We start from the raw sequence: 12,858 nt of genomic DNA, 5'->3' as shown, positions 1-12,858 counted from the left end.
TCCCCCTCACACAGACACACACGTGACAGTCCAAACCTTTGGCCGGCTACCCTCACCTTAGACAATGGACAAAGGGGTGAGACAAACTCACCTCTGTGGACAGGCTCGGTCATCGGCCATGGCAGGGTGATATGAGGAATGGACTGAAGGACCGTCCAGTCGATGAAAGGCCAAGGTGACTTTAAGAGCTTCTGTGTTAATAACACCAGGGTCCAGCACAGCCCGCTGTGTTGAAGTTGACACAATCCACAGGGAAGCCTTTAATTTTGGAAAAGGTATGTTTATTTTTTATCAGTGTTTGATTGACTTGAGTCAAGGTGAATACTGTTGTCAAGGACAGAGGATGATACAGTAGTTTGATTATTGTATTGGCAGTACAGACAATCTAACGTATTATAGACAGTTACTAAGAAGACTGACATTATGTTACATTAAAACACACTTAACAAGATCATTGATTATTGCGCAAAACCCTAACCTTCTAATTGAATGGGAACAAAAGGAAGTTATATTTTTACATGTACAATACATCAGGATACAATAAGAGTATAACCCAGTTTATGTATACTTCCTCACGTGAATGGGTAATGTAAATGACAATAGACACAGCATTGGTACAGTGAATGAGAGTGGACAACATAAGATATATAATTCCTGATGAATTGTCAGTGCACTCCACTTTACTGTATTTCTGCATAGCCCTCTGCTTTAGATAAATATTGAGTGACGTGATTTTAAATGTATGCACACAGATGAGGGAAATACCCAAAAGGAGTGTGTACACATTTCCTCCGACTGTGTTTGAGATCATTGCTACAGAGGGATATTGAGCAAAGAACACAGGCCTTGCATAGCCCTTCTTCCTTTTCACCCAAACACACAGCACATACTTCACTACCATTTCCTGAACAACTCTTTTGAAAAAATAATGTGAAATCCATTTATCAACACTGGAAATCAGGAGTGGCTAACCCTCGTCCTGGAGAGCTACTGGGTGTGCTGGGCAGGCTTTTGTTCCAGCCCTACTATTCCTTTCCTCTTTTGCTGCTGAATCTATGTGGTGCATTACAGCAGGGCTGGAACAAAGGCTTGCACACCCAGTAGCTCTCCATGAGGAGTCGGCTACACCGGCTGTATATCTTGAATATACATATTCAGCCATAGCATACTGTAGTTAAAATAACTTTAATATAGGTTTGTTTTGTTGCAGTCTTAGTATAATCGAAGCAGTTGATTAACTCTCTGTACCTTCCTGAATTTTCACATCCGTAATCCGGAAACAAGCCTGGGTTTTCAGACGCACACAGTCCTTAACGGTCCTTTATAATTAGTCAATATTAATCTAATTATCATCTATCAAGGCTAAAGTCTCATTGAGATAAAAACCTATTTTTCTTTTCCACACCCCACACTGGTTCCACAACTGGTTATCCTTGTAGAGCAGGCAGGAGTTCTGCAATACTCTCTACGTAGTAGTCAGGCACCATCCCAAGGCGTTTTGGACAGCCACTCTCCTGATGGGCCTCAGCGTCGGCCACAGTGGACACCCCGGTCAGGGTCAGCAGGGTCTTCAGGCCACAGTTGGACCCTAGCAGGATGTCCGTGTCCAACCGGTCCCCCACCATGAGGCAGCGGGTGCGGTCCAGGCCGAACTGGCTGGCCACACAGTCGTACATGAAGTGGTTGGGCTTTCCCACCGTCTGGGCCTGGCGCTGGGCTGCGGTCTCCACAGCCTTCAGGATGCAGCCTGTCCCTGGTGGAGAGGGGAAGACATTCAGTGTTGTTGACACATGCTTAAACATACAGTAAGAGATGAAAGATCTGACTTGGGGCAGTGGAAAACCCCTCATGTTATCGCATCACACTGGCTCGCTGTAAGCTACTAAAGATCATTAACACAGCACTCATGTAGCCTCCCTGTATGTGAGCGCTACGGACTATGCCACAGAGGCCTGGCCTGTGGCACAGATGGTGTGCACTCCATGTGTACGGTAACCACAGTCTTGTTGGTTAATACTCCAGCTGTTGTCTCTGCACAGCCAACATCCTACTTACCTGGGACAGCTTTGCCTCCTTCCAGGGGCAGTCTAGTGTCAGTGTTGGTTCCCACCAGTAGACAGTCAGGGTTGTTGAGGTACTGCAGGGCTCTGTTCAGTTTCATGTAACTGAAGTGCTCATCAAACCCAACAACCACAGCCTTCACCTCAGGGTCCAGGGGCACGTTTGCCCAATCGATCTGGACACCTGATATCGGATCAGGCCCCACACCGGTCTGCTGGATCCCAACCTTTTCTAGTTCCTGCCTCATTGCATTGCTTCCTATGAGATACACTTTGCCCTGTAGTCTGGATACATGTTTTAGGTACATTGCAGAGCAGTACGCCGTTCCAAACACTTCATCTTCAGTTGCGTTGAATCCCATCAATGCCATTTTGTCTGCATACATCTTTCTAGTTTTAGTGCTGTTGTTGGTGACGAAAAACACTTTCTTTCCATTCTTCTTGAGCAGGTTGATAACGTCAGGGGCGCCAGGGATTGCCTGATCACCTCGCCAGATGACACCATCACAGTCGAAGAGGACACTGTCCACAGAATCTAACATTTGCTTTATTAAGGGACCGTTCAGCCGGGTGCATTTTGACACAGCCATTGGGAAAACGTGTGCGTACTGTCAGCTACTGGTATCTCTTGTTCCTCGATCAGTCAAGTGTCCAAAAATAACTGGCTAGCTACTGTATGCTACCACTTTCTTGCAGACTAGCCACGACGTTTAGCGAAAAATGTACGAGAACAATCTCCCCGAAGAAATATGACATTCAATTTAAGCACGAGTACTATTTCGTTTGATCTTGCAGTTGAATCATTTGGTGTCTTCAATAACGATTTATTGCGAAGTTTCCTGACCTTATATCATTGCATCAAATCCATACTGTAACACACTTCCGCACCGGTTTAAAGTGACAGGAGCATCCATGTGCCCTCTTCCGGGTTCCTTGCTAGGTTCAATATATACAGGTTAAGGGTGCGTTCGTAAATTAACTTTGGCTATGTACGATTTCAGAGCACTCTCGTCTGTGTGCAAGAGTGCTGAATAACGGATGCATTTACAAACGTGCAACACGTTGAATATGACCATTGTCAGTAAACGTCGGCAAAAAACGTATGGATAACATGAAAACAGCCTAAGCAGCTCTGCTAGGGCGAGTAAAATGGTCAGAGTGAGGTGTTCTCTCATTTCTGTCTGGGAGCAGCTAGCCAACTAGCCACCTAGCCACCGTCAAGCCAGTTAGCTGGGTGCTTGACTGCCCTTGTGAGGTCAGAACGCTCGGATCAAACCTACTCCTCCGTCAGAGCGTCCAATGTGGCTCTGAATTTACGAACGCCAACAGCGCAATTTACGAACACACCACCTAGGTTCCTTGCGGATCCACTTCATACTCCCCTGTCAGCTCTGGGACGCAAAATAGTGTTATGTCTTGAGACATTTTATTTTGGAATGTTGAACATTTCAAATTCGCGGATCATTCTTCAGTCAACTGACAGATGATGCAAGACTCACAAACGACCTGGAGGATTTACAAACTGTTACAAAAGTATTTTAATATGTAATGTATGTTTAGCCCAAACAATATTTAGTCCATATGAAGAAATATGTTAATGACATCTTGTTTTATATTATGCAGACTCTGGTTAGCTATCTAGTAGCTAACAACTGTCATTAGCTAGCATAACAATTATAGTAAAAAAATGATGTAGCTAGCTAGTTATATCTCTGAAAGGCATGTTGTTACTTTTTTTCCAGTTGCCCGTTAACGTATGCGGGATCAGAAAAAGGAGAAGGGATCATGTCAAATGTCTCAACCTCGGTGATAGCTCAGCCATCACCATCTGATTATATACAGATGTTTCAAGACATGTTGAGTCAAAGCTGATCTACTCTAACAGCTGACTGCAGTTATTGTATTTTCGGTGCAGTTTTATTTAATAGAGAATACATCTAAATGTTACATGAAAAAATGCCCAAATAGCTGGTGGATTAGATTTTTTTGATCAACCTCACGTGCTGCAGAGTAGACTGGATTTATCTGAGTGCTAACCTCTATGCATGGATATGCTGATGAGGTAAATTATGAATGGATGCTTGTATCTGCTTTTTGTTTTTACATGTGCTTTAATAGTTATTGTGTAATGAACATGACCTATTTCTCCTTTGTCAGGATAGAAGGATGGAATACATGTCAACAACTCCAACTCAATCAAGGTAAACGGTCACCCAGCAAATACAAGTGAGAGCAGTGCATCCAAAAATGAACAAGACATGTCATGTTAATTTCTTCCCATGAGAACAGTGCTTAACTGACTCAATTCTATTTTCAGACTGGACATAGAATACAACTAGGGTCCTATCTGGTGTCAAACATTAAGCCCTCATGGATGGTAGGGCTTTCTGCTTCAGGTGAGCTATTCAGAATTAAGTTACAAGAAAATAGCAGGGTAGAGGCAGTATTGTTATTGATGTTGCTGTATTTATAATGATACATAACTACATACTTTCCAGCAGATTAAGCAATAGAAGCTCCGAGATCCCCAAACAAGAGATGACAATCTGGCTGTAAAGACTTGAAGATAGTTTGGAGCCCTATAACATATTTACCAAGTTATTGTTGCTTCTGCCTCTGTTATTTGTCAATAAATCTAGATTACTTTGATTTGGTGTGCAGGTCAATTTGTGCTATGGATGTGCATGAGTTCTGGAGTGAGTGATTAGTATTTAGAACTAATAAAAAGTCTCAAGACATATCTCCAAGACGTGTCTAAAGACAGTCTTAGACGTCTTCATTTTAGTCTTAAAACATCTCAAGATGTCACAAGACATGGTTGGTGATGGCTGGTTATGTTGTGCAACAGGCGAGCAAAGCTCCAAATGCATGTGTGTATACACAGCAAGCATTGAATGAAAATGAATTACCTGTAGGCATGATATGCATCCTTGCTTCCTCTAATACACAATTAAACTTGATAGGCATAGACCATCTGCAAATTCATCTCAAGGAACAGACAACAGGGAAAAGGTGTATACAGAAGCTTTATTGCCAGTTAGAAAAATATTTAAGATCCCCCAAAATCCACATACCAACAACAATATATTTTAAAAAATAAATACAAATGACAAACATTCAGTACTGTAGCTAGTGGGCCTATAAACTGCCTCTGTTGAACTCAATTATCTTTTTTCTGCACGGGGCGGAGGGGGAAAAATATCTCCCCCAGGTTTCTAAGCACCCCTCTACTATAGAACCACCTTTTGGACTGGTCAGAGGCTGGCAGACCACAGAAGTGGTCAGGTGAGGGGTGGCAGTGCTGGCAGACATTCCCTCGTCCCTTGTACCACTCGTTGGAGGTCTGGTTGACCAGAGCTAGGTAGGAGTGGAACATGGTGTAGCCTGCCAGGAGCAGGAAGACGAAGACCAGGAAGCCCAGCATAAACACGATCCTGGGGAAGGTCAGGAACAGGTGCTGGGGAGAGGCAGAGGAAATATACACTGAGTGTACAAAACATTAACACCTGCTCTTTCCATGAGACTGACCAGGTGAATCCAGGTAAAAGCTATGATCCACTTCAAATCAGTGTAGATGAATGGGAGGAGACAGCTTAAAGAAGGATTTTTAAGCCTTGAGACATGGATTGTGTATGTGTGCAATTCAGAGGGTGAATCAGCTAAACAAAATATTTAAGTGCCTTTCAATGGGGTATGTAAGTAGGTGCTAGGCGCACCGATTTGTGTCAAGAACAGCAATGCTGCTGGGTTTTTCCACACTCAACAGTTTTCCATGTGTATCAAGAATGGTCCACCACCCAAAGGACATCCAGCCAACCTGTGGGAAGCATTGGAGTCAACATGGGCCAGCATCCCTGTGGAACGCTTACTACAAGGTGTCGAAGAGTCCAAGCCCTGCCGAATTGAGGTTATTCTGAGGGGAAAATGGGCTTGAGGGAAGAGTTCTTAATGTTTTGTACACTCAGTCTATGTGGGAAGTGAATTTAAAATATTTAAAAAAAAAATAGTACATCTGTAAACAGACAAAGTGTGTAGTGATTTCTGTGGCACATTAATGGAACTAGATAGGATTTAATTCATGCCATTCATATTTAAATGAATTAAATCAGACTTGCTGGGTTTAAACAGGCAGAAGGAAATACTAACTCCATGTAAACATCAGGCACCGATATCATTGTGTCTGTATGTCCAGTCTTTCACCTGTATGACAAAGAGCACCCCTGCCTGCTGCTGCTGCCCATCATCATCTATGTAACGGGCTTGTAGGATGCCTGACCGCACCACAGCGTGCAGTAACATGTCCACCGTCAGTAGTGCCATGTCTGCTGCCATGGCACACACACTCAGCAGGTAGAGAAGGAAGTACCGGGTGTTCTGAGCGCCGATGCAGTTGTTGACCCAGACACAGTGGTGGTCGAAGCGCTGCACACACCTATTGCAGACTCCTGGACAAAACAAGGGCAACACATTGGCTATTCAATACAGTTTAGAGACAATAATAGTAGCAGTTATACATTATTATGTAACAATGCATGTTAGGATGTTATATGCTGTTCTGAGAAGTATAGTTTATAGACTGTACTATGCCTATATAGTAGACATTGAGGTACAGTATTAGAGCTAATGCCTGCGACTAAAAGCCAAAGGCCAATCTGTACTACTTACTACAGTGTTTTGAGCGAGCAGGTTTGACCAGCTGACACGTTGGACAGCAGACTCCTGGGTGGAACATCCTCTTGTCATATGGGTATACCTGGAGCTGACCAGCATGTCGCTTCTTTGTAACTGTACCTACAGAGAAAGAGCGTACTTAATTATATTAATGGTGGGATTGTATTGCACAATACAATGTGCATCCATAAGAGTTTATAAAAGTACTAGCAGGAGCCTGTTCAGTAGGTGTCATGATATTCCTCAGGAGGAAACTTTACAGAACGTTCACTTCAGATAATGTATTATGTTGTGATTTTCTGTCTACCAAATAGGCCCTACTCTGTGTTATAGTTGACTTACCAGGTTCCCTTCTAATGCAGAGGTAGAAGAAGCAGGATTTGACCACCAGTAGAACATAAGGGACTGATAGGCTGGAGAGAGTGGTGTCCATGTCCCTGCAGTATCCAAACACCTCATAGGTGAACTCTGTGTACACGGCCCCCTCCAGTAAGATATGGAGATAGATAAACATTCTGTTCCTATGAGGAGACAATGGCAAACAGTTAATCAGAGGGATTGTGTTTTTTTTTATTTTATTTTTTAAAATCTATTCAATATAACAATTTTCAAAACTAGGGTTGACCCCATTTAGTCGACAGGCTGTTGTTCAACCGATCATTTTTTAGTCGGGAAGTTGCAAAGAAAACAACTAAATTCTGCCATGTCTCGATTGACACCTGTGGACTAAACCATTGCAGAGATTGCGGGGATGGCACACCAGTAGTACATTTCCCTTTAATTCCCATAATTTCTAATCTACAAATGTTTGTTCAGTTACTGTAATTTTCTGTTAATGTCAATATATTATTATTTTACAATTCTTATTGTCAAATGACACCTTTGTTTGCAGAGCACACAACCAGGCTACACTTGTGAGAAACAAGTTTAGGTTTGTTTCATTCCATTTACGAGTTATCAAATGTAGGCTTATAAATGTGCCCATTGGGGATCTGATAGTATTTCTGATTGTCTTAACTCACCACCACTAATGAGCTGTAGAGCTTCTAAAAATATATATTTAATAAAAAAAACTTCCTGTTTTGAGTTGATTTTTTCTATTATTATTTTTTTTTACATCCATTGAGGATGACAATAGTTCCTCAATCTTTCCAGCTCTCCCTCTCCCTTGCGATAACCACTTGGTGTAAAAGAGAAAGAAAATGTAATTCTCTTATCAGGTGGAAAAGTCATAATAGACCTACCTGGAATGATTATCCCTTGTACAAATAGCCTACAGCTGTCTGTCCAGAGCTCACTGGTGTGGGAAACTGAGGGTCCAACATATTTTATACAATGTTGCAAGTTTGTTAGCAAGGCTTAATGGACCAAGTTGATACAATGTTTTAAGTTCCTTGCAGAAAGGCCATGCATAACCAATGTTTATTTTACCTTTATTTAACCAGGTAGGCAAGTTGAGAACAAGTTCTCATTTACAATTGCGACCTGGCCAAGATAAAGCAAAGCAGTTCGACACGTACAACGACACAGATTTACACATGGAGTAAAACAAACATACAGTCAGTAATACAGTAGAAAAATAAGTCTATCTACAATGTGAGCAAGTGAGGTGAGATAAGGGAGGTAAAGGCCATGGTGGCGAAGTAAATACAATATAGCAAGTAAAACACTGGAATGGTAGATTTTCAGTGGAAGAATGTGCAAAGTAGAGTTAGAAATAATGGGTTGCAAAAGAGCTAAATAAATAAATACAGTAGGGAAAGAGGTAGTTGTTTGGGCTAAATTATAGATGGGCTATGTACAGGTACAGTAATCTGTGAGCTGCTCTGACAGCTGGTGCTTAAAGCTAGTGAGGGAGATAAGTGTTTCCAGTTTGAGATTTTTGTAGTTCGTTCCAGTCATTGGCAGCAGAGAACTGGAAGGAGAGGCGGCCAAAGGAAGAATTGGTTTTGGGGGTGACCAGAGAGATACCTGCTGGAGCGCGTGCTACAGGTGGGTGCTGCTATGGTGACCAGTGAGCTGAGATAAGGGGGGACTTTACCTAGCAGGGTCTTGTAGATGGCCTGGAGCCAGTGGGTTTGGCGACGAGTATGAAGCGAGGGCCAGCCAACGAGAGCATACAGGTTGCAGTGGTGGGTAGTATATGGGGCTTTGGTGACAAAACGGATGGCACTGTGATAGACTGCATCCAATTTGTTGAGTAGGGTATTGGGAGGCTATTTTGTAAATGACATCGCCGAAGTAGAGGATTGGTAGGATGGTCAGTTTTATAAGGGTATGTTTGGCAGCATGAGTGAAGGATGCTTTGTTGCGAAATAGGAAGCCAATTCTTGATTTAACTTTGGATTGGAGATGTTTGATGCGAGTCTGGAAGGAGAGTTTACAGTCTAACCAGACACCTAGGTATTTGTAGTTGTCCACATATTCTAAGTCCGAGCAGTCCAGAGTAGTGATGTTGGACAGGCAGGCAGGTAGCGATCGGTTGAAGAGCATGCATTTAGTTTTACTTGTATTTAAGAGCAATTGGAGGCCACGGAAGGACAGTTGTATGGCATTGAAGCTCGCCTGGAGGGTTGTTAACAGTGTCCAAAGAAGGGCCGGAAGTATACAGAATGGTGTCGTCTGCGTAGAGGTGGATCAGAGACTCACCAGCAGCAAGAGCGACATCATTGATGTATACAGAGAAGAGAGTCGGTCCAAGAATTGAACCCTGTGGCACCCCCATAGACTGCCAGAGGCCCGGACAACAGACCCTCCGATTTGACACACTGAACTCTATCAAAGAAGTAGTTGGTCAACCAGGCGAGGCAATCATTTGAGAAACCAAGGCTGTCGAGTCTGCAGATGAGGATGTGGTGATTGACAGAGTCGAAAGCCTTGGCCAGGTCAATGAATATGGCTGCACAGTATTGTTTCTTATCAATGGCGGTTAAGATATCGTTTAGGACCTTGAGCGTGGCTGAGGTGCACCCATGACCAGCACTGAAACCAGATTGCATAGCGGAGAAGGTATGTGGGATTTGAAATGGTTGGTAATCTGTTTGTTGACTTGGCTTACGAAGACCTTAGAAAAGGCAGGGTAGGATAGAGATAAGTCTGTAGCAGTTTGGGTCCAGAGTGTCCCCCCCTTTGAAGAGGGGGATGACCGCAGCTGCTTTCCAATCTTTGGGAATCTCAGATGACACGAATGAGAGGTTGAACAGGCTAGTAATAGTGGTGGCAACAATTTCGGCAGATAATTTTAGAAAGGGTCCAGATTGTCTAGCCCGACTGATTTGTAGGGGTCCAGATTTTGAAGCTCTTTCAGAACATCAGCCGACTGGATTTGGGAGAAGGAGAAATGGGGAAAGCTTGGGCGAGTTGCTGTGGGGGGTGCAGTGCTGTTGACCGGGGTAGGGGTAGCCAGGTGGAAAGCATGGCCAGCCGTAGAAAAATGCTTATTGAAATTCTCAATTATAGTGGATTTATCGGTGGTGAGTGTTTCCTAACTTCAGTGCAGTGGGCCGCTGGGAGGTGCTCTTATTCTCCATGGACTTTAGTGTCCCAGAACTTTTTGGAGTTTGTGTTGCAGGAAGCAAATTTCTGCTTGAAAAAACTAGCCTTGGCTTTTCTAACTGCCTGTATATATTGGTTTCTAGCTTCCCTGAAAAGTTGCATATCACGGGGGCTGTTCGATGCTAATGCAGAACGCCATAGGATGTTTTTGTGTTGGTTAAGGGCAGTCAGGTCTGGAGTGAACCAAGGGCTATATCTGTTCCTGGTTCTACATTTCTTGAATGGGGCATGCTCATTTAAGATGGTGAGGAAGGCACTTTTAAAGAATAACCAGGCATCCTCTACTGACGGGATGAGATCAATATCCTTCCAGGATACCCCAGCCAGGTCTGTGATTTATAAAAAAGATAAATCGGGATAAGTTCTACCTGAAAGCTGCAATGTTTTAATTTGTTGGCTTTTTTATGTAGGCTATTTTTTACATAGTTGGCAATGTCAAAAGAAGTTACTTCTAGATTTGTATAGCCTCATTTTCAATTAGATAGCATTTTTATTAATCACACATGACAATGATTTTGCGATATGAATACTTTATTTTAAAACAAATGAAACAGTTCCACGAAAATGTGAAAATCATAACTGGCACGGAGATCAGTAGAAATGGTCAAATAAATTGGCACTCCAAATGTAGAAGATTGCTGACCCCTGGTGTAGCCCATTTCCAACGATTTTGAGAGAGTAATGGCAAAATCTGCCAAGTCCAGCAGTAGTGGGAGGTGGTAGTTCGGGAACATGTTTTTTTCTTATGGTTAGGCTCTCCCTGGCTCCCTTGAGTCATTTGTGTGTCTTAATTATTTAATCATAGTGTGCTTAAAGCGTCAGACAAGCTCAGTAGACTTCATATAGCCTTGTTGGTTTTATTAAAACACATAGGGTGTGTCTATATATGGGAAACTACACGTTTTAAACCAGTCGATTGGTTGAAAGAACAGAATACTGTTTTTATTCGGGACAGCCCTAAAAAAAAATTTTTTTTAAAGTTGTGATTTCCAGGTTGTTCACTTACCGTTGATGAAATAGCATGTGCAACGTCCTCTGTGTAAAGCTTTGAAGCCATAGTGGTGTCCAAGGTGCGATTACCTGTCAAACAAAATAAGAGCATACTTTCATGATGAACATCTCTATGGTTATGGCTATAATTACAATGGCGCTATAGCACCACTTTGTGTACGTTTAGAGAAGTGCCGTACTCTGATACAGTCTATCTTACCTTTGTCACCGAGTCGAAAAGTAAACCAAAAGGAGTTTGTTGCTGACCAGAATATTTACAAACCAAGGCAATGCAGGTCAGCACAACCCCCACATAGATAGCAAATAGTGTGAGGAAATCCATTTGTTATTAACCTGTCAGAGTAGGAAACACGTCAGGAACATTGTAGGAAACTGCCTACTGTTAGATAACTGGCTGTCAAGCACTGACTGACTAGAATTTTTTTTATTTTTTTTTATTTCACCTTTATTTAACCAGGTAAGCAAGTTGAGAACAAGTTCTCATTTACAATTGCGACCTGGCCAAGATAAAGCAAAGCAGTTCGACACATACAACGACACAGAGTTACACAAATAACTAACGTTAGCTAGTTAACTTATCATCGTAGTGTAAGTAGATGTAATTATTAGTGTTATTCGATGATAACGAATAACACTAGACCTTTGCTAATGTTAAAAGACGCAGGTGCTCAGGTTGGTTAGCAAAGACAGGTTAACTAGCTAGCCTGCTTCCTTCCTTCCACATTTCACTGCCATAGCTAGCCTAGTTGAACAGTAGCTGAGAGTTAACTACTTATCTAATCATGACTTAATCGAGTCACCTTGTTACTTACCCTCTTTGTGGGATGTACAATTCATCATTTAAATGTGTGCCTTAACTAGCGTTGCGGTAAACTTCATTAACTTCCTTGGACCATTCTCTTGCACGGCGTGTGTGTCTTCACTTCCCTAGCATTCTTCTTCTTCATCGGTCAGATCGGTGGAGTTTAACAGCGGTAGGCATCCAATATGTCGCATTACCGCTCCCAACTGGACTATAAATCCATTATACTTTGCGATACAAAATGGAAAACTTCCGTAGCATGTGGCTAACGTTTCTAACATTTTTTTTATAGCGCAGCTGTTCTTCTACTACTTTAAATTTGAATTGGCAGATCGCAACCGAGAGGTACATATACCGCCACCTATTGTACTGTAGTGTTAGGCCGGCGAAAAGGGAAGAATAATTGCCCTGTCAACTAACCCTACACCTATTAAAACCTCACCACTATTCCACTACTTGGCCCTATCTGATCCTACACCAGCCCGGCTACCTGGGAGGACACCAACCTTAATAAACCAACCTTTCTGAAGCACATGTTATTCCTCTCACTCTCTATTAGCCTCTGCCTACTCACAAGGGAGCCTCTTAGGATCGCTCGCCCTGGACCCATCTTCCTCTACTACTCTCTTTACTGCCTCAGCATATGACACTGAGCTGATCCTGGCAACCTCAACCTGTCTTTCTCTCACCAGACACTTCTAATCTCCAACACTATGGGTCCCCTACAGTTAACACACACATTTTTCCACCGATACTACA

The 12,858-nt window shown here is 42.7% G+C and overlaps 3 protein-coding genes across 4 annotated transcripts in view; 1 reads left to right on the top strand and 2 right to left on the bottom strand.

Moving 5' to 3' along the window:
- Window positions 1-259: 259 nt before the first annotated feature.
- Window positions 260-2,941, bottom strand: pgp (phosphoglycolate phosphatase). The gene is made up of 2 exons (XM_029685065.2): window positions 2,056-2,941; window positions 260-1,753 (listed from the first exon to the last, which is right to left on the bottom strand). The coding sequence occupies exons 1-2, from the start codon at window positions 2,648-2,650 to the stop codon at window positions 1,428-1,430; spliced, it is 921 nt and encodes a 306-aa protein (XP_029540925.1). The 5' UTR covers window positions 2,651-2,941; the 3' UTR covers window positions 260-1,427.
- A 1,478-nt stretch (window positions 2,942-4,419) lies between these two features.
- The window catches only part of LOC115144485 (delphilin-like), a 41,760-nt gene continuing 33,321 nt past the window's right edge, over window positions 4,420-12,858 (top strand). The window contains 1 exon segment of the mRNA XM_065002502.1: window positions 4,420-4,456. Coding sequence (XP_064858574.1) covers window positions 4,435-4,456 — 22 coding nt within the window. The 5' untranslated portion in view covers window positions 4,420-4,434.
- zdhhc4 (zinc finger DHHC-type palmitoyltransferase 4) lies at window positions 5,069-12,395 on the bottom strand. 2 transcript variants are annotated; one of them, XM_029685062.2, is made up of 7 exons: window positions 12,110-12,395; window positions 11,497-11,630; window positions 11,293-11,366; window positions 7,074-7,252; window positions 6,726-6,851; window positions 6,261-6,505; window positions 5,069-5,517 (listed from the first exon to the last, which is right to left on the bottom strand). In XM_029685062.2, the coding sequence occupies exons 2-7, from the start codon at window positions 11,617-11,619 to the stop codon at window positions 5,221-5,223; spliced, it is 1,044 nt and encodes a 347-aa protein (XP_029540922.1). In that variant the 5' UTR covers window positions 11,620-11,630; window positions 12,110-12,395; the 3' UTR covers window positions 5,069-5,220. The 2 variants fall into 2 exon arrangements, with proteins under 2 accessions (XP_029540922.1, XP_029540923.1); XM_029685063.2 differs by lacking the exon at window positions 11,497-11,630.

The sequence above is a fragment of the Oncorhynchus nerka genome, linkage group LG16 (genome assembly GCF_034236695.1).
Source record: "Oncorhynchus nerka isolate Pitt River linkage group LG16, Oner_Uvic_2.0, whole genome shotgun sequence".
Lineage (NCBI taxonomy): Eukaryota > Metazoa > Chordata > Actinopteri > Salmoniformes > Salmonidae > Oncorhynchus > Oncorhynchus nerka.
Note: the sequence above shows the minus strand (reverse complement) of the source record. Positions and strands in the feature narration are given on the sequence as shown.

Bases quoted from the DNA above. Each gene is read 5' to 3' on its own strand.
- pgp (XM_029685065.2), bottom strand. From the start codon at position 2,650: ATGGCTGTGTCAAAATGCACCCGGCTGAACGGTCCCTTAATAAAGCAA. The intron at 1,754-2,055 runs GTAAGTAGGATG...CCTCTCCACCAG, and splicing joins AGGAGGCAAAGCTGTCCCAG to GGACAGGCTGCATCCTGAAG.
- zdhhc4 (XM_029685062.2), bottom strand. From the start codon at position 11,619: ATGGATTTCCTCACACTATTTGCTATCTATGTGGGGGTTGTGCTGACC. The intron at 6,852-7,073 runs GTAAGTCAACTA...CTTTCTCTGTAG, and splicing joins CTGCATTAGAAGGGAACCTG to GTACAGTTACAAAGAAGCGA. The intron at 5,518-6,260 runs GTGAAAGACTGG...GCCTCTCCCCAG, and splicing joins GGGTGCTCTTTGTCATACAG to CACCTGTTCCTGACCTTCCC.